At 41.5% G+C, this 18723-nt stretch overlaps 2 protein-coding genes and 4 long non-coding RNA genes across 11 annotated transcripts; 3 read left to right on the top strand and 3 right to left on the bottom strand.

Annotated features, from left to right (window-relative positions):
• Nucleotides 1–888: 888 nt before the first annotated feature.
• LOC310684796 (uncharacterized protein) lies at nucleotides 889–7204 on the top strand. Of its 3 annotated transcripts, XM_083456392.1 has the most exons (6): nucleotides 1013–1028; nucleotides 1908–2091; nucleotides 4645–4676; nucleotides 5772–5804; nucleotides 6682–6843; nucleotides 6947–7204. In XM_083456392.1, the coding sequence occupies exons 3-6, from the start codon at nucleotides 4661–4663 to the stop codon at nucleotides 7021–7023; spliced, it is 288 nt and encodes a 95-aa protein (XP_083312518.1). In that variant the 5' UTR covers nucleotides 1013–1028; nucleotides 1908–2091; nucleotides 4645–4660; the 3' UTR covers nucleotides 7024–7204. The 3 variants fall into 3 exon arrangements, with proteins under 3 accessions (XP_083312517.1, XP_083312516.1, XP_083312518.1); XM_083456391.1 differs by lacking the exon at nucleotides 1908–2091 and having other exon boundaries at nucleotides 889–1028; XM_083456390.1 differs by lacking the exon at nucleotides 1908–2091 and having other exon boundaries at nucleotides 974–1023.
• Nucleotides 2112–4638, bottom strand: LOC310684943. Its single transcript, XR_014514992.1, has 2 exons — nucleotides 4275–4638; nucleotides 2112–3512 (listed from the first exon to the last, which is right to left on the bottom strand). It is a non-coding gene; the product is annotated as an uncharacterized lncRNA (long non-coding RNA).
• On the bottom strand, nucleotides 5247–5762 carry LOC310684883. Its single transcript, XR_014514926.1, has 2 exons — nucleotides 5676–5762; nucleotides 5247–5638 (listed from the first exon to the last, which is right to left on the bottom strand). It is a non-coding gene; the product is annotated as an uncharacterized lncRNA (long non-coding RNA).
• Nucleotides 7205–7311: 107 nt separating the features above from the next.
• Nucleotides 7312–10613, bottom strand: LOC310684909. The gene is made up of 3 exons (XR_014514956.1): nucleotides 9899–10613; nucleotides 8915–8977; nucleotides 7312–8082 (listed from the first exon to the last, which is right to left on the bottom strand). It is a non-coding gene; the product is annotated as an uncharacterized lncRNA (long non-coding RNA).
• Nucleotides 10614–10822: 209 nt separating this feature from the next.
• On the top strand, nucleotides 10823–18723 carry SRSF10 (serine and arginine rich splicing factor 10). 4 transcript variants are annotated; one of them, XM_083456026.1, is made up of 6 exons: nucleotides 10828–11040; nucleotides 12968–13074; nucleotides 14761–14862; nucleotides 16150–16312; nucleotides 16581–16634; nucleotides 16769–18723. In XM_083456026.1, the coding sequence occupies exons 1-6, from the start codon at nucleotides 10976–10978 to the stop codon at nucleotides 17061–17063; spliced, it is 786 nt and encodes a 261-aa protein (XP_083312152.1). In that variant the 5' UTR covers nucleotides 10828–10975; the 3' UTR covers nucleotides 17064–18723. The 4 variants fall into 4 exon arrangements, with proteins under 4 accessions (XP_083312153.1, XP_083312154.1, XP_083312152.1 ...); XM_083456025.1 differs by having other exon boundaries at nucleotides 10828–11046; XM_083456027.1 differs by having other exon boundaries at nucleotides 10823–11046; nucleotides 16581–18723.
• On the top strand, nucleotides 13146–14693 carry LOC310684825. Its single transcript, XR_014514832.1, has 2 exons — nucleotides 13146–13939; nucleotides 14634–14693. It is a non-coding gene; the product is annotated as an uncharacterized lncRNA (long non-coding RNA).

The following is an 18723-nucleotide window of genomic DNA, read 5'->3' as shown; positions in this document are numbered from 1 at the left end:
TTTTAAATAAAAGGACACATTCTACTCATGTAAAAACACGCTTGTTCCCAGACCGTCTGCAGCCAGATTGGGAAGGCGATTGGGCCGCAGTTTGCCTACCCATGAATCAAATGTATGGGTATGCAGGAATATTTTAAAACTCCTCCTGAAAGTTAATGATGAAAAATATCAGTCACCAAAATGTCACCACTTTGGGGTGACAAAGTCTCACCCAACCCCAAAAATGTGCTAGTGAACTTTCACAACACCCATGCTGACTGCAGATGCAGGATGATTTATTTTTACTTGGTGTTGCCTGGGCTTCAGTTTTCTTCCAGAATCACAGTAATAATTGCTTCCATTACCTTCTAGCATAATTACAAAGAGCCATCCCACCCCTTCATTGCCTCATTTTTCCTCTTTCACACTCCCAGGATTTGTCTGAAGAATTTTGAATACGGTACTTTCTGATACAAGTACTGAAATCTCATCATGACTCAGCTTTATCATTTCATTCCTCCCCTACATAGTTCCATTCATCTTCAGAAATTTTCCAGCTACAATTAGTTACTGGATTGTCCTTTTTAAAAAAATGGTGGGGAGAAGTGTTTTAATAGGGTTCATTACCAGCATATGCTCAAAACACTTCATAGACTCAGTCCTTGTTTCATGGTTTTCACGTTCTCATGGTTCCTGATGAAAATGCTTAATTTGTGAATATTCCCATAGACACGTAGCTCAGTCTGTCCCTTCTTGCTCCTAGGCAAGCTACAAAAGGGAAAACTGAATCATTAAATTACAAGCTACGTGGTATCAATGCCACTTTCGTTTCCTCCCTTCCTCTTCAGAAGACGGGGAAATAGAAACCTAAAGGTATTGTGGGCTGGTCTCTGAGAATCACTTAAAAACGGGGGGGGGGGGGTTGCAGCATGGAACGAGAGTCTAGGTACTGTTTCCATTGGCGGAGGATGCTGTCAATCACTAGCCTCTCCCCATTATAGAGAACGTGATGGAAGTACGTAGCTGCAGATCTCCGAGGAGAGGCGTGGGTAAGTAACAGCTTCTAGCAGCGGTAACCAAAACAATCAAGGGAAATGGGTGACTCCATCCGTTCCTTCCCCAGCTCAGCAATTGAGCATAGAGATGTTTCTGTTTTGGAGAGCTGACTTCTCTTCATATGCAAGACCAAGGATCACACCCACCCCAATGTCTATTTTCCAAGAATTTAGTAGATGTTAAGTATGTTTGGTCGATATGTACAGATATGCAGTGTTTTCGGCAGGATATCGTAAAAGGAATTAAAGAATAACACTGCCCCCGTTTTTGCTGTTAGACAACTTTAAGGATGTTTTCAGAATAAAAGATCTAGCTGTAAAAGTACTGTTAATAGGATGCTTGCAATGTAAATACTGAATGCCATTTTTTAACAAAAACATTTGCATTTCAGAAAGGAAAAACAGGTAAGAGGTAACTTGTTTATATTGTTAGCTTTATGCAACACTTATAGGATGGATTGAAGCAAGCAGACCCTTTGGATAACCGGCAGCCGCTTGTTATAATTTTGGAACCAATTAAAGCTCTATGGAAACATTAGGTGATGCCTTGCAGGGGACTGCAGGGCCAGCATAGGGGTCCTCTGGCCTTCGCTTTCTGTTGCCAAGACAACAGCTGAGGAGAAGCCGCTGCTGTGCAGAGTGAGCGGCAAGCTCATTGGGGGCAGCAGGAGCGGGGAGAAGCCAGAGAAGAAATCCTCATCCACTGGCTGGGAGCTGCTGCCTGCGCAGAAAGAGCGAGAGGCAAACAGAGAGAGGTGGGTGGTGTGGGGAGCAGGGCTTAGGGCCTGGCTGGGCCATCCCTGATTTAAACTTGAATCCCGTCATTCTGACACAATCCAAACTGAAATGGAGGCTCCTCTCTCCCGTTTGCAGCCAGCGCTCGAAACTCCCCATTGTTCTAGGCATGTTTTGCATCAGGGAATTTTTTTCAAGCAGCTTCTGAGCTCTGGGTGCAGAACTGCCACTGCTGGACAGAAAGGAGGACCTTTTTCTGCCTCCCCACTTCCAGCCACTCTCTGAAGACTGGCGAAGGGACCCTCGTAAGAATATTAGCAGAGTGGGCAAAGGAAGCATGGCTTTGTGTGTGTGTTTTTGCAGGCTTCAGATGAGGACTAGACCATGTGAAAAATGAAAATAAGATTTTAGCTGCGGTTCATTCATTTTCAGCTTTGTATTGTTATAAAAAAACACGCCTAGACATTCTGTTGTGGGGCCCATAACAAAGGTTTAAGATTCCATTTATGTAACTCCTAGCTTTCATATCTCAGTTTCTAACACTGTTTGCAGTGTTATGTTTCCTGATGAAAAGGCAAGGAAGGTGACTTCTCATGCTTTCATATTTAGGTTATTTGTGTCTGGGTGAAAAACAAAAACCAGGGTGCAGCTTTTCCCAGCATGAGGATGCCTTGATGGGGAGAGCTGGCCTTCCGGCATTTCTGTCTGCCACACAGCTGTTACAGACAATCCTAGACACCACAAATAAAAGCAATATTCTTATCCTCCTCCTGAGCTTCTGGGTGTCCAGTGCTGCTGTCAGGCACTTTTATTTCCCCTTAATTCATACTCATGGTTATTTATTTGCACCTAAAAATCAAATTTTGGCTTTATGCTGTTTCTCAGCATTTATTCTTTGGGGCAGTTGCAGTTTTGCAGTTGCTGGTATATTTGCCTCTGAAAATGGAGGTGCTGCACGCATAAACACATCCCTTATATAACACTTTAAAAAAAAACCCCTCTAAACTGTATACATAAAATTGTATGAAATATTCATATAGCAATAATGACTTTATATAGCAATAAAGACAATATTGCTTTCAAACAAATGGAGATAAAAGCAACAGATTTAAAAAACCAATGTACATAATAAAATTACATGTCTGAGAAGGCTTTAAAAGAGTACACCTGTCTTTCACAGGGCGTATGCCTATTTTCAGACTTTGGACTATCCCGTATTGTGCGTTGGGATTGCTACCATTCTTGCCGGTCCTTCTATGCCGTTTAGCAGCAACCTGGCATGCAGGAATTCTTCTTAATATTTTCCTGCCAGACAGATGACAGAGTTGGGAACCCTTTTCCCAGCACGTTGTCAGTTTGTAGCCTGACAAACTACAATTTCCAGGATTCCTGAGGGGACAACACCATTTTCTGATTCGTCTCAGGCACCAAAATGTCTTGAGCCGGCCTTGGTGCTGTGAGAGTTCTCAATTAACTCTTAAAAAACTACAATACCCTGACTTAACTGGGAAGAGGGATTGGTAGTTAAACCACCAGAGTCCACTTTGTCAGATGTATAGAATTACAGTGGTACCTTGGTCAAAGAACAGCTTAGTTTATGAACAACTTAGATTAAGAACGCTGCAAACCCAGAAGTAGGTGTTTTGGTTTGTGAACTTTGCCTTGGAATAAGAACATGTTCCACTTCCTCTTGAGTGTGTTCCATTTTTAAATTGAGTCCCCTGCTGCTATGGGAAAGCACGCCTTGGTTTATCATCAAAATGTTTATTCGGCTTTACGCCCATAATGGAACACAACACAACAGAAACAAAACAGATCAAATAAAACAGCGGACTCGTACAAATCACAAGTAGTGTAACACAGTTCACAACTCACAAGGACAGATATTAGCCATTCATAGGAAAAATTTAAGATTAAGATTAAAAAATTTTAGGCACTACACTAAAATCAATATCTGAGGTCATATAAAATTCTTGTAGCTATCAATAATCAGCTAACATTCCATTCCGTCTCTTATACGAGAGGACGGCTGTTAGGAATTTAGCAACCTGTAGAGTAATATAAGGATCCACATCTTGGAGAACCCAGGCAAGCTGTAGATCTACTGGTTAGTATGCTAGCGGGCTGAACTGTACAAAGGGCAGATAAACATAACATGATGAAGAGATTCAGATGTTTTCATTTCACAAGCACACGTTGAAGGGACTTGGCCCTTAGAAAATCTATGTCTCAGCACGTTTGTTGGAAAGACATTGAACCTAGCTCTAATGAAGGCATAACGGTGAGACGCGGCCATAAGCGATGTTAAGTAGGACGGAGCATGGTAGATAGGGGTTATGCCGAAATTTAACGGTGAGCATACTCCACCACCAGCTACGAAATTTTGGTATAGCTCCGCATCATCCAGCCTTTGATTTATACACCGTTTTGCCACATTTAGATCCAGTTTGAGCAGTTCAGTGGGCGAGATCTCATAGGACAGCAGTTTGGCATGGATTTTTACGCCTTGGTTTAAGAACGCTTTGGTTTAAGAACGGACTTCCAGAGCAAATTAAGTTCGTAAACCAAGGTACCACTGTATCCTAAATAGACAGTGTCCAGTTACCACAGTGGCCATCCAAATGCATCTGGAAAACCCTCAAGCACAAGAGCACCCTCTTCCCTCCTGTGGTTTCAGACAACTGCCTTTCAGAAGCATTGCTGCCATCGTGGCTAGTAGACATTGATAGCCTTATCCTCCATGAATTTGTCCCGTCCTTTTTTAAATTCACCCAAACTGGTGGCCATCACTGCCTCCTGTGGGATCAAGTTCCATAGTTTAACACACAATTGTACACTGCATTAGCCTAACTGAGTTTCTGGCATCTCTCTTCAGGTCTCTTAAAGCCAACATGGTGGGCGCTCCAGGTAAGAGAGCCTATTTACTTTCTTGGGGATTGGGTAACTTGTCACCTTCCAGTCTTCTCGAACTCTTCTCAGTCGGGGACATGGGGTTCTCCTCACCTCTGCCCCCACTCAGCCTAGGTTAAAATTAGAAGCACACTTCACTACTGGACTGCGTCCAGACTATGGCACTAACATGTACATACACAGACCACTGTATCTGAGTGTGTATTTGTGCGCTTTCATCCGCATATAAGTGCTTTTGATTTTATGCTTCCCAAATCTATCTTGACGTTTCCCATCCACACCAGTAGGCGGTACTTGGTTAAATGTGTGTGTTGTCTCACACCTCACCTAGAATTTCCCTGTTCCTGAAACTGGAGGTCTCTTGTGGGCATGAATAGACATTTACCTGGGTCCAGCACCTTGTCGTAATACAAGTTGTCTTGACTTTGCTAAATTTAGGGCTAAATCATTATGCCGCTGAATCATTAGCATTGCTAAGCAATTCTTTTTTAAAAAGAGACCACACAGAGAAGAAAACGATAAAAAGTCATACGAAAACTGAAATAATGTTTCTAGGCAAGCTACCTTGAAATGCTAATGATATATTTTAAAATCTTGTAAAACTTTGAGAAATCAGCATTAAAATGGTGAGGAAATTTTCATGAGAGTTTGTGTGTGTTTGTTTTTAAATCAGGCTGATATGGAAATGTGAACTGAACCTAAGACTGGAAAACACGAGGAACAGAAAGGAACTGAAACTGACAAATATGCCCATCACAGTTGTAGCTCGCCTGATGCTTTTTTGCATTTTACAGTCATACCTCTGGTTGCGAATGTGATCCGTGCGGGAGGCACGTTCGCAACCCACAGTGTTAATAGCCTGAAGCGCCGCGTCTGCGCACGTGCATGTGCTTCTGCGCATGCGTCTGATGTTATTTTGTGCTTCTGCGCATGCATGAGTGCCAAAACCCAGAAGTAACCTGTTCCGGTACTTCCGGGTTCTGCGCGGTTTGCAACCCGAAAACGTGCAACCCGCAGCGTTCATAACCCGAGGTATGACTGTATATGTACTTGAGATCCATTATATCTTATTAAAACAAGTCTCTCTTTCAGTAATTGCAGCTTTGGGAGGTGCAGCCGGCTTGGGTAAGTCTTCAGTAATATGGATTTCCAGTTTTGGTGGATTTTGGTGATTATTTTGCTTGCAGCAGCATGAATGAAGCTTGCAAGTCATTGGAAATGGTGGAGTTCACAATGAAAGTCTGGCTTGATGAGAGCTGTGAAATGGCTTTGACAGAACACCTGGCATATCAAAACAGAATAACTGAAGGGATAGCCAACAGCATTAAATTTAACAAAATTTGGATGCCCTTTCTGCATTAAGCAAATATCTACATATCGTAGTAGTCCCACGCTGTGCACCCTATGGAGCCTTGTGTCTAGAGGGAGGGCAACACAAGTTAGAGGCTGTCGCCTGGGCGAGATTTCTTCTGTCCTGGTTAAACATCTGCCTTACATCAGATAAAGATCCTCTCCTCAGCGATGTTTTGTTAGATCCCTTTCTTTCCCCAGGGCTACAACAGTTTAACAAGAAGGTACTGCAACTCAGGCTGTCAGTGGAACTTTTGTGATCGGTGTCCCTACCATCTGCCAAGGCTATATTAAAAACTAGGTTGGAGTTGGAGGTCATACATTTTCTTTTACTGGGGAATGATCAGGAGCTCACCAAGTTAGTGGCTAAATATATCTATTTGGTTTTTTGTCATTGAAATACACTGCAGACGTCTGATCTCCCTGGAGACCTAGAGATGTGATGATAGTCTGCTCTGCCTCCTTTTTTTAGCAAATGTTTTGTGCCACTGGGGAAGTGTTAATTCTGTATTGATTTGTTTTGGATGTTTGTATGTGATGCAAATAAAAGGTTTGATGATGATGATGATGATGATGATGATGATGATGGTATATCGTAGTCAGTTCCCCTACTTCTATCATGTAACATATTCCTAATTCTGTGTTCTTGCAGCAGTGGCCACGATTGCTGTCCCAGTAGCACTGGGAGCAGCAGGCTTCACTGGAGCTGGAATTGCAGCTGGCTCTCTGGCTGCAAAAATGATGTCGGCAGCAGCCATCGCCAATGGTGGAGGAGTAGCAGCTGGGAGCGCTGTTGCCGCACTTCAGTCAGTCGGTATGTCTGCTGCTCTCAGGACAAGAACCACATGACTGGCAGAGCCAGTCTCCCCACCTTGAGATCTTCATCACAATAATGGTGTGCCTTGATCATCTTCTAGGTGCTGCTGGGCTGTCCACTGCTGCCACAGCTGCAGTGACAGCTGGTGGAGCACTGCTGGCTGCCATCTTCCCTTAAGAAGAAGACACACATACGCAGAGGCCATATCTACTTGGAAAAGCAGTACTTGGAAGATTATGCTTTGCCGTCAACGACATAACTTCCCTTAAGCAAAATGTGATTTTAATCAATGCTGCGTTATTCCTGTTGGCCAAAATGTGCAACAGCAAATAAAGCTTTGAGAATTATAGAACAACAAGAGTGTTAGCAAGGAAGCTGATTGGTGGTATCGTACAATGCACATGTAAAATACTTGCTGTCCCATGAGGAAAAGATCCATGTTTTCCTTAGCAGGCTTTTGACTTCAGTGTTTGTGCTTCACTGGGGGAACCTCCATTTTCCCTTTTTGCACAGTTATTAGCTTCTTAGTTGAGAATCCCATTCTGACTGGAGTCCAGACATGTATGAGGCCCCCAGTAATAGAGCTCGGATTCACCTAGTGCAATTAACTGGCAGTAGATTCAGAACCAATAGAGGAAAACACTCCTTTGCAAAGTTGTGATAGTCGATAGCTTTGAGGGGACATTAAAAAATAATAATTGAGGATCAGACCAATTGATGGATGGCAGATATGCATATTCCTGCATTGCAGGGGTTGGACTAGATGATCCTCAGGGTCCCTTCCAACTCTATGCTTCTATGACCCCAAGGGCTGTTGATGACTATTAATCACAATAGTTATTTGGAACATTGAGCAGACTATACTGGGGACAGGCATATGACAGGTAAGCATTCAAGGACGGTCTTTCAGCACTTACCACAAACTCTTTGGAGAACTTTTGAACTTGGGGTATGTGCTACTTAAAAGCAACAATGTTAAATGGAAACACCAGACAGAATTGGAACATCACTGGAAATGACAAACAGGAGACCTAGGGTTCTTCCAGATGGTCAGTAATTTATGTGAGTGATTCCAGCACAAACTGGAACCTGGGGTCTATGCATTTAAACATATCTCTTCCCCTAGTGCAACAAATCCACATTTTTCTTTTAATAACTTACTGCTGTTTGAAGAGTGACGGGGGCATGCACTGAAAGATGTGGAATGAATGACGAATGGGAAGACATGTAAACAACCTGCAAGCAAATCAAGAAGAATGCTGATAGAACTGCCCCATAAACAAATTAGAATTAATACTCATTAAAGACTAGACAAAGGGCTTATCCACACTTACTTTTTGCCCTGCTCTTTACAGGCACATGTTATATATCATAGTTTGAAGAGACCCTAGGATCATCCTAGTCCAACCTCCTGCAATGCAGGGCTATGCAGCTGTCCCTTACAGGGATGGAACCTGCAACCTTGGAGTCCTTAGCGCCACACACTAACCAACTGAGTTCCATGCCTTAAAGCTCTGAGCGCTCTCCTTCGCCCAGAGCTTTCCCTGTGAAAACCCGCTCTTTATAGCTGAAGCACAACAAGCAGCTTCATACCAATTGGGTTAGCCATTTGCTAATTCATTACTAGCCAAGGTTCATTTTGCACAGGGTAGACATCTTTGAAAGCCCCCTGGTGTGTAGACAAACAGAATTGAATCTGACACTGATAAAGTGGTGCTGAACAGCTAGTGGTGGGGCGGGGAGGAAGAGCTGTGAAAGGAGCACATACCAGAGGCTTACTAAGGGCAATGGGCTAGCAGACTAGCATGCTTGGAGCTTATCAGCAACCCTGAGGTGCAGACAGCAAAGTACAGTCTGCCACTGGTTACTGTATCTGCAGGGAACAAAGTCAGTCCCAAGAATGCGGAGCAAAGTTATCTCAGTGGGTCGAATGCACAGCTCTGCTGCAGCTTGGCTTAAATTCCTCCATAAATCAGCACCAGTCTTGGAAAAAAGGCAAACACATGTACAAGCATGGCATCCAGTGTAGAAAAATGCACTCCAGATAAAACTGAAAAAACAAAAGGACTGTAGGTTGTGCTGCCATCTGAAGTTCAGAACTGGACGTGCTTTTGCCACTCACTTTGGTAGACTGAAATAGGAGCAGAAACAAGTATTTAAAGAAATTGAAGCTATAACCAATCCTAAGCTTCCTTGTATGTATGGTGCATATACACACCATACATTTAAAGCACATTTCCCCGATTTTCAAAGAAACCTGGAAACTTGTTAAGGATATGTAGAAAGCTTCCTCCCGCTGACCTAACCATTGATCCATCTAGCTCAATATTATCTACACTGACTGGCAGCAGCTCTCCAGGGTTTCAGGCAGGAGTCTCTCCTACCCCACCTGGAGATGCTGAGGATTGAATCTGGGACCTTCTGCATGCAAAGCAGATACACTACAACTCATCTACAGCCCTTCCAAATTCCCAGGGTGCTGGGAATCGTAGCTCTGTGAGGAATGAACTAGTTGCCATGACTCTTTGCCAAAGGGTATGTGCTTTAAATGTAAGTTGTGTATATTGTCAGAGAAACAAAAGGAATGCTAAGATTCCTCTAAAACACGGTTTGAAAACTGCTTCACTTTTTTGGGAAGTATATTGTTATCCTATTGGATTTGTTTTGTGTTATGTAACTTGCACCATAAAAAAACTTTCAGTGAAAATGTATTTTTTAAGGCACTGCATTCCAAACATAATTAGCAGCAAGAGCAGGACGTTAAAGAGGTTTGAAAAACAAGCGCATTGTAGCTGGCAGCATCATAATTCAGAAGCAGAAGGGCATGTGGAGACTTGTGATGACTCCATCTGGTTGAAGGTTTTTTTAAATATACACAAGCCAAACATTAGCTAGGCTTCTACTCCAAAGTGCTTTATTCACTCAACTCATTACCTGTATACCTTTGGCACAATACTTTTATGTGATGTACTAGCAACACTTTTATGTATCTACTACAAAGTGATTGTAGCCATAGAATCACAATCATTACATTGGCCTCAGCACTGAGTACCTTGCTTGTAGTTTTCTCCACCATCTTTCTATTTCCACTGCCAAGCCTCAGAAACACACTGTCCTAAGATATCATTGGATGAATCAACCCTCAGGCTGCAGGTTTTACTGGACAGTGCTTTATGTGTGAATCAAAAGTGTTTACAGGCAGGGAAAGTGCTTCTCAGGATATGCAGAGTATTGCTCCAACAGAAAATGCCTTCCCTTTACCAATGAGGGCATTTTCCAGATTTATTATTTTATTTTTTATTAAATCAGTGAAACCACAGGCACAGTGTCTCTGAACAGTGTGTATTTCCCATACAGGGGATTCAAGTTAGTTTGTACCAATGTAATGAAACCAGAGGGCCATGGGCATACCCAGGATTTGGGAGGGGGGGGGGAGACTTTTGTTGGGAGGGGCAGGGGATTTGTATTTATTTTTATTTATTTAGGGAAGCATCTGCCCCCGCTAGGCCCGTGCAGGCGGCTTGTGAGCATTATGTGAAGAATGAACCTCTAAAGGTCACCTTTTATAAAATGCAACCTAATAAAGGTTTACAAAAGATTACGAAAATATTTTTTTCGTAGAAATATATCCTTGAAAGGTTTTGTGTCCTGCAAGGTAGTGCCCAGATGAATGAATGCCTGCCCAACTGCCAATAGCAACCTTCTCAGCCCGACCCCCGAAGAGAACAACACAGCGCGCGCCTTAAACGCGAGGAAATGAGCCCCTCGCTACCGCTTCAACAGATACGCATGCGTACTCCGCGAGGCACCCGCTTGAAAAAGAAATGACGAGGCCTCAAAGAGAAGGAAATGGGTGGAGCTGGGAGGGGAACGGGAGAAACTTCGGCGCCTGCGCATACGGCCCCGCGAGGGCAGACGGCCGGCGAAAGTTCTCCGGCGCCTGCGCGCTCGCACTCCCTCCGCTCCTATTGTGAGCGAGCTCCAGTCTTGCCGCCCCGCGCGGCTCTAGTCTCGCGAGAGGTCAGCACAAGGCGGTTGGCCTGAGGCGCTTTCTGCTTGTGTCTCTTCGTGAGGAGGGTCGCTTCGCCGACCTCGCTCTCCCTTCGAGCCAGCCGCCTCCGGACGAGCCATGTCTCGCTACCTGCGGCCTCCCAACACCTCGCTCTTCGTGCGGAACGTGGCCGACGACACCAGGTGTGTGTAAGTGAGGCGGGGGGTGGAGAGGGCATGGCAGCCGCCTGGCTGGGCCTGCTGGCGGAGGCGCGGAGAAAGAGAGATAGAGAGAAAGAGAGGAGCCCCCCCCCCCGCCGCCATTAGCTCTCTTGATTCTTCCCGTCCCGCATAGGCATTATGCAGAATGCGCCAGGCCTCAGTTTAAGCCGGGGGGGAAACTCGCGGCGGAGGTCTTCGCGAGCCGCCTTCCCGCCATTTGTCTTCTCTTCGCGCTTCTTGTGTACTCTTCGTCGGGCGTCTGCACACCATGCCCCTCGTTTCACGTCCCACTTCAGCGCGTTTGTTCCGTGGCGCTTAACCGCCAATGTCGTTCTGAGGTCTCAGCACGCGGGTTCCCTGGGAGTAAGCGCCGCTGAACTTCTGTGTGGTGTTCTCAAGCTTTCCCGTTTCGAGCCAAACGTGACTTGGCAAAACATAATAAGAAAAATAGGCATTTAGGCTCCGCTCTTCAGCCGGAACAATCCCCCGAGTAGGTTACAAATTAATGTTAAAAACCCTATCGCAGCAGCGTTTATTTTCAAAGACTTTTTTTCCCTTTCCCCCCTCCTCTCCCCCCCCCCGCGCGCGCTTCTTTTCCTTTTTCTTCTCTTGCCCTCTTTTTGTCTCTTTCGTTTTCCCTCTTTATATTGTTTCATCCCCACCTGAGTCTCGTCTGTCTACCTTTTTTTTCTATTCATGGCACCATCTAATTTCTGTGTGGAATTTATCCACATTAGATAGTTTTGCCTATATTTTCAACCAGCTGCGATGGCTATACTCTGTCTCTGAGGAAGTATTCTTCTGAATACCCATTGCTGGAAAATAAGGAAGGGAGAGTGCTTTGTGGTTAAATCCTGCTTGCAGGTTTTCTACAGGCATCTGGTTGGTCCTTGAGAACTAACTGCCAGACTAGGCGGGCAATTGGCCTGATCTAGTGGGCTGTTATGTTTTTAATTACCTCTCTAATCCAAATCTACAATTTTTAGGTTTTCAGTATCTAGTTCCTTTATGTTTTACTAGGTCTGTTATGCCAGGTCTCTCTCCCTCCACCATGGTTAAACTGGTTAGCAAGCCTCTAGAAATTACTTGAAATATAGAGTAGTTTGTATTCAATCAAGAGCGGTCAAACTTTTTCTATTAATTCAGTCCCCTTTCTTTTCTTTAAAAAAAATGTTTCCAGGTTGCAATAGCAAAGAAAAGGAGAATGTGTGTCATTAGGAAAATTTTATATTAGATATTAGCATTTAAATAGTACCTTTTTATTTAAAGTACATTGTTTCAATAGGCTTAACACAACTCTAAAGTATTTTACAGTTAGCAGTTCATAGCTCCTGGCGATGGTGGATTTTTTTTATCTACTATTATTCTGTAATAATTCCTAAAAGTCTTGAGGGACACTTTAGCATAGATTATTTTCATCTAATTGATACACTTTAATAATGATTTGGTATACTTGTATTTGGGAATGGACTGTTACAACAAAATGCTAAGGAAAAAGTCTTCAGTCCCACATTAAAGTAAGTTCTACTATGTTCAGTGGGTTATATTCCCTGTTGAGTTAGCATGGAATTGTAGCCTTAGGGTTGTATCCAACATGAATCCCACTCAAAGTTAGGCCATTGATATTATTGGACAGTGGACATAAGCTAAAATAGGTCTATCAATTTCAGTGGCTCTAAGCGTAATTTAGTTGGATAGATCCCTTAGGCTTGTATCCAACATTACTGTTCCACTTGCACGACAGAACTCCTCTCCAAAGCAGATTTTGGGGACACGTGCAGAACTCTGCAAGCACAGCATTGGATAATTTCAAATAGTGGCTTGGCAATTGTCTCTTAAGTATGTGTTTGTGTAGCTTGCTTTGATTATAATTAGTAAAGACATTCAAATGGTCAGTGTTCTGTTTCAGGTCTGAAGATTTACGTCGTGAATTTGGTCGTTATGGTCCGATAGTAGATGTGTATGTACCTCTGGATTTCTACACTCGCCGTCCAAGAGGATTCGCTTATGTTCAATATCCTTTCTTCAGATGGCTGATTAGTGAGGGGTGTTGAAGTTTGAAATTCACGTTTGTGTATGAGGTAACAACCCTAAATGAAAAAGCTGTTCTGTGTTGTATACAATGTCATTGTAGTGTGCTCCATTTCCCTCACAGATGACTATCTTACAAAATTTCTATAAGTTAAAATTTAAATTGCATCAAGTAAAATGTGCTTTGTTATTGCAAGCTTCATATACAGATTTGTGCTTTTAACATTGAAATGGCTTTTGCTGCTGCCTCCAAGTGTATCGTTGCAGTTTTATATTACTGGCATTGATAAACTTGTTCTTGTGCTTAGCAAAATGTGGCTGATATTTTATTGTTTAACTTCGTGGAAACTGGAATAATTTGATCAAAAGCAGATTTGTATAAAAATGAGGTGAAAAGTTTTGCTCTGATTATTGTCCCCTAATTTACTGTCCTCTGTTGTTGCCTCAGAGTGTAAAGCTGTACAGTAATGGCGACCCCAAAGAGAAAGCATGAAAGAACCTTTAGAGTAGAGTTCAAGAATTAAGGCAAGTAGACAAGCCAAAGACCTCTTAAGGATCAGGCTTGAAGAGAAGGGAAAGTTTGGGAAAAGAAAAGATAAAGAAAAAGCTGGAAGAAGGACAAGCCATAATGGGAGACAAAGCTTCGCTTTATCTGCAAATGGGGGAAAAGGTTGTTTTTCAAAGTATAAAGATAAAGCCATCTGTCACTTTTGACCAAGCATCTCATGACAAGTCCTTCTGACAAGCACTTAAAGAGTTAAAGGTCAAGATGAAGTTGACTGGTGGCCAAGATAAAAGGAGCCAAACCTGATGTATCCTACAGAATAAGAGCTGTCCTCTGGCTGCTTGTGTAAGTGATTAACCAATCAATTTTTCTGGTTTAGTCTAGCTGTGGGCCCTGTAATAATTTGCTTAACTTTGGTAGTATCTTATGAAATTATGGTTCTCAACGAAATGCAATCACTCATTATTTGAGATGAGTATACCTGTAATAGGGTGAAATTTGGCTTCTTAGGATTTGATGTACGAACATATAGGGACAACCTACTTAGAGGTATGCAGGATATGGGTTATTACATTATATAATAAAATTTGGTATAATTTCATACTTTAAAACCTTAGTACAGTGGTACCTCATGTTACAGACGTTTCAGCTTATGCGATTTTGGGTTGCGCACCGTGCTGAACCCGGAAGTATCAGGAACTGGTTACTTCCGGCGCATGCGCAGAAGCGCCAAATCGCAACTGCGCAGGCACTGCGGGTTACAAACATGCCTCCTGCACAGATCACGTTTGCGACCTGAGGTTCCACTGTATAAGAATCTAGGAAACATCTAGTACTAGTTTCATCAGCAAAAAGCAACATTTTGATGTCTTCTAATGAGTCTGCTGAGGGAAGCAAAACAGATTTTCAGAGAAGCTATATTTGAAATACCCATATAGACCCATATATATACCCATATAGAACGATTATTTTAAACTGAAATTTGTCTATTGTCTCAAATAGATATTTTTAATGTCAGCTAATTTTTGTTATGCCATAGAACATGCCAAAAAATGAGGACAAGTTGGTAAACATGGGTGTGTGATGACATTATGGGAAAGCCAAAGCTTGCTAACTGTGTAGCTGTAAATACATCAAATTCCCAAGTACCTTAACATCTAGCACATTTGAAGATGTCCGTGATGCTGAAGATGCCCTTCATAATTTGGACCGGAAGTGGATTTGTGGCCGCCAAATAGAAATCCAGTTTGCTCAAGGAGATCGTAAAAGTATGTATACTGTCTTAACAATTGTGTAGTGTAAAACGTAAAGTCTAATACTCAGGGCTATGTATTAAATGTGTTGTCAGACTTGTCAGAAGAAGACAAAATCTGGTGCGGGTTTACCACTGAAATAAATAAATTAGAATATTTAAAGCACTTCTGTCCCAATCTTCAGCCAACAAGGCTCCCAGAATGGCTTTTAAATGGTACAGTAAATTAAAACAAGACCACTTTGAGGGGGTTTTCTACAAGCGGTATATAAATTTTATGAAATACATAAATAAGACCCACAAGCTTACACTAAATAAATAAAAATGACACAAAGGGAAAGGGACATGGAGGGAAGCAGAAGAGGCACTGTTTAGGCACCTATTCCTAAACAGTTGTTCATGACTAGATGCCACAGTTCAGGGTTCTGTTTAGGAAAGTTTTAAATGTTTGATGTTTTATTGTATTTTTAATCCTCTGTTGGGAGCCAGCCAGCGTGGCTAGAGCAACTCAGTCAGATGGGCGGCATACAAATAAAATAATTATTATTATGAAATGTTATGGAAAGCCTGATTGAGCTAGGCATTTAGCGAAATGGATGGAATAAACCCTGCTTCCTATCCATCCCACTGAGACAGTCTGATGGAATGTCTGTTCCCAGAGAGAGGAGGCCAGATGTAGTTGGTCTATCACAACAGCTGATGGAGTGAGTGCTACTTGCCATTTTTAAGGTTCTAACGTGTATGATTGGAGGCAAGGAGAAAATCCTGGAAGCAAAGCTAGTGGGTTGGCTCCAATATCAGCAATACTCAAAAGCAGACCTATTGAAGTTAATAGAACTAACTTAGTATCTACCCAAGTCTGATAGTCCAACTCTTCCTCATTTGTCAAGAAGAGTGCAGATCATAAACTAGAATGCTGGATGCCGAATAAAGGATGCAAAGTTGATTTGCATATGTTTCTGATAATTTCTGCACAGTGCATGTGTATTTCAGCTAGGAAATGTATTCATATAATTATGTATTTGCGTGTGCATACAATAACTTACTGTAATTGAGTACTATGGAAAGGGTTTGCTGTTGATTATGGATGGGAAACATTTGGCCCTCCATATATCTTAAAATAAACTGAAATGATCGGACAGTATGTTTTTAAAATTGTTCCATTTCAGAGATGAAGATCCATTGGTGGTGGGAAGTCATTTCAGGGGTCTGTTACTTAATGATTAACATGTATTGCATTTACAAACATCAACTGAGAATTTTTATTGTAACATTAAAAAATTGCTGTTCTGTTCTTCTGCAGCACCAAACCAAATGAAAGCCAAGGAAGGAAGAAATGTATACAGCTCTTCCCGTTACGATGACTATGACAGATACAGACGTTCTAGAAGCCGCAGTTACGAAAGGAGGAGGTCAAGAAGCCGCTCTTTTGACTACAGCTATCGCAGATCTTATAGTCCTAGAAAGTAAGTGTTGTACTTGGATTGACCTATGCTGCCATGTAATGGAGAAGAGAGATCATATTGACTGTTTGACACTTCTAGATATCAAGTCACCTTTGTAATAACATGCATGGAAGTTGTTGTACCTTGCATGGACCATCCAAAAGTCTGTGCATCACTGAAGAAAAATGAAAAACAAATGCAACTCTCAAGAAACTTAACGTAGTTGGGTGTGTGTGAATAATTTTAAAGGTATATGCCACTGTTTACTTTTTCTGATGTACCTTTTTAGCAGTAGACCTGCTGGAAGACGTCGACGTAGCAGAAGTCGTTCAGATAATGATAGGTAAACATTCTTTTATATAACAAATTCAAAATCAGACTAGTCTGTGCCTGCAAGAGTAAGCTATTTTGATGTGAGATACCCAACTCCTAGCAACTTGTCCATATTCAAATGTATTATCTTCCTCTTTCTGATAGGTTCAGACACCGTAACAGATCTTTTTCAAGGTCAAAGTCCAATTCAAGATCACGATCTAAATCACCCAAAAAAGAAATGAAGGCTAAATCACGTTCTAGATCTGCATCTCGCACTAAATCTAGAGGCACCTCTAAAACGGATTCTAAAACACAATATAAATCCAGCTCAAGATATGAAAAAGAATCAAGGAAAAAAGAACCAGCTAGATCCAAATCTCAGTCGAGATCGCATTCTAGATCTAGATCAAAATCCAGATCCAGGTCATGGGCTAGTCCCAAGTCCAGTGGCCACTAACAATGTACCTTGTTTTTTAGGCATGTATCATCCAGTTACACAGTTGAGTTATGATGTTGCAACATTGCATAAAATAACTTTCGTCAGTTATCCTGTTAGCAGACAATTAATACTATTAAAACACAATATTGAGAATCTTATACAAAAGAGTCCACTTTGTTAAATGTCATGGGCAGCTACTGAGGTTCTTGTGGTGTTTCTATGTATATTTTTGTAAAAGACTTGCATTTTTATGCTTCAAATATCAATGGCACATTGATTATGACAGTAGTTTACAGCTTGTCCTAATGAACTCACCCACAAACAATAACTGTTTGATGTATATTTAAATTGTCCAATAATCCCTGCAGTACAGTTGGAAAACTGTCCAGTAATTGCTGTGAAGTCAGAAATTAGTACTTTGACATTTAAGAGGGAAGGGATTTGCATTTTTCTTCCCCACTTGTGCCAAGGTGGCTCGTTCCTAAGGCATTGTGAAAAATAGTATTAAGATTCTCATTGATAACATCTGAAGGGATGGTTCTTGTAGCATAGTGAAAAGGAGATAAAACAGCCATGAGACTGTTGTGGAATTTGTCAAGGTTCCAGGTACTTTTTGCCGCCTACTATATTGACACCTAAAATATTTAGTTACATAATTAGGTGAATGTGTATACATTTATATCCAGTGTATTGTTATCTAGTGAACAGTTGACCTCTAAATTGCATAGGGTTACTTGCTGTAAAACTGCAAAGAAAACATCTCAGATTAATGTGTACGATATGTAAGAATGAATATTTTTTGCCAATGACTTCATAGGTAGCCTGTGTATCCATAAGAACCAATTTCTAGTCTCCTATCTTTAATAATTATAATTGACAGTTTTGAGTTTACATGTCAGAACCTACATCACAGTAGGTTAAACTAGTCTGTTTACCCAGAAGGTGATTATAAATTGTGCTCCACTTGCAATGTAGCATATCCAGTTCCAGTATAGTTTATCATAATGTGAGCTTCTTCATCCCTATGAAGAAAAGCTGCATCCTACTTTTGGTTTGTTGTAATACAGTATCAGAACTGAACATGAAAAGTTGCCATGGCATAATCTCAAAGTATTCTCTGCAGAGAGCTCTCTTGTATTACAAACCATAGCTTTTTAATTCAAATGTGAAAGCCAGTATCAAACACTTAAAGACCCTCCACTTATGCTTGGTAGGATAATTGAATGTTGATGAATTGTTCTGTTTCAATTTTAGTTCTAACCGGCCACTCTAAATAAAGCTGGCTTTTAAAATTCTGGCTGTGGAATGTGTTTAAGAGGTGATTCTAGAACCTTTGTATATTTGATAGTATTTCTAACTTTCATTTAATGTTAAAAGTTAACGTTCTGCTATGCAATCATTTATATCTGCGTTCCTTTAATTTTGTAGACTTTCCCCTGATGTATAGTTTAAAACAAAGTGTAAAATGGTAGCGTTACTGTGCAGCTCTGGTCAGATGAAAGTTGTGGAAATAAACTTTGTATTTCCTTTCTTATAGAGGCTTCTAAAAGGGTATTTTTATATGTTCTTTTTAAAATATTGTGTACTACTTTAAAACATCAATGTTTTGATCAAGGAAGACCCAGCTTATTATCTGCTGTAAATTTAGCAAACATGCTGTAATAAAAGAGATCCAGTG

Source organism: Podarcis tiliguerta, assembly GCF_965153285.1.
Source record: "Podarcis tiliguerta genome assembly, chromosome: 8".
Lineage (NCBI taxonomy): Eukaryota > Metazoa > Chordata > Lepidosauria > Squamata > Lacertidae > Podarcis > Podarcis tiliguerta.
This window is presented reverse-complemented; position numbering and strand designations above follow the sequence as displayed.

Coding starts and splice junctions, on each gene's coding strand:
- LOC310684796 (XM_083456390.1), top strand. CDS start 989: ATGGAAGTACGTAGCTGCAGATCTCCGAGGAGAGG. Junction 1,024..4,644: donor TGCAGATCTCCGAGGAGAGG/CGTGGGTAAGTA, acceptor ATCTCTCTTCAG/GTCTCTTAAAGCCAACATGG. Junction 6,844..6,946: donor TGCCGCACTTCAGTCAGTCG/GTATGTCTGCTG, acceptor ATCATCTTCTAG/GTGCTGCTGGGCTGTCCACT.
- SRSF10 (XM_083456025.1), top strand. CDS start 10,976: ATGTCTCGCTACCTGCGGCCTCCCAACACCTCGCTCTTCGTGCGGAAC. Junction 14,863..16,149: donor TGCTCAAGGAGATCGTAAAA/GTATGTATACTG, acceptor GTTCTTCTGCAG/CACCAAACCAAATGAAAGCC. Junction 16,313..16,580: donor AGATCTTATAGTCCTAGAAA/GTAAGTGTTGTA, acceptor GTACCTTTTTAG/CAGTAGACCTGCTGGAAGAC.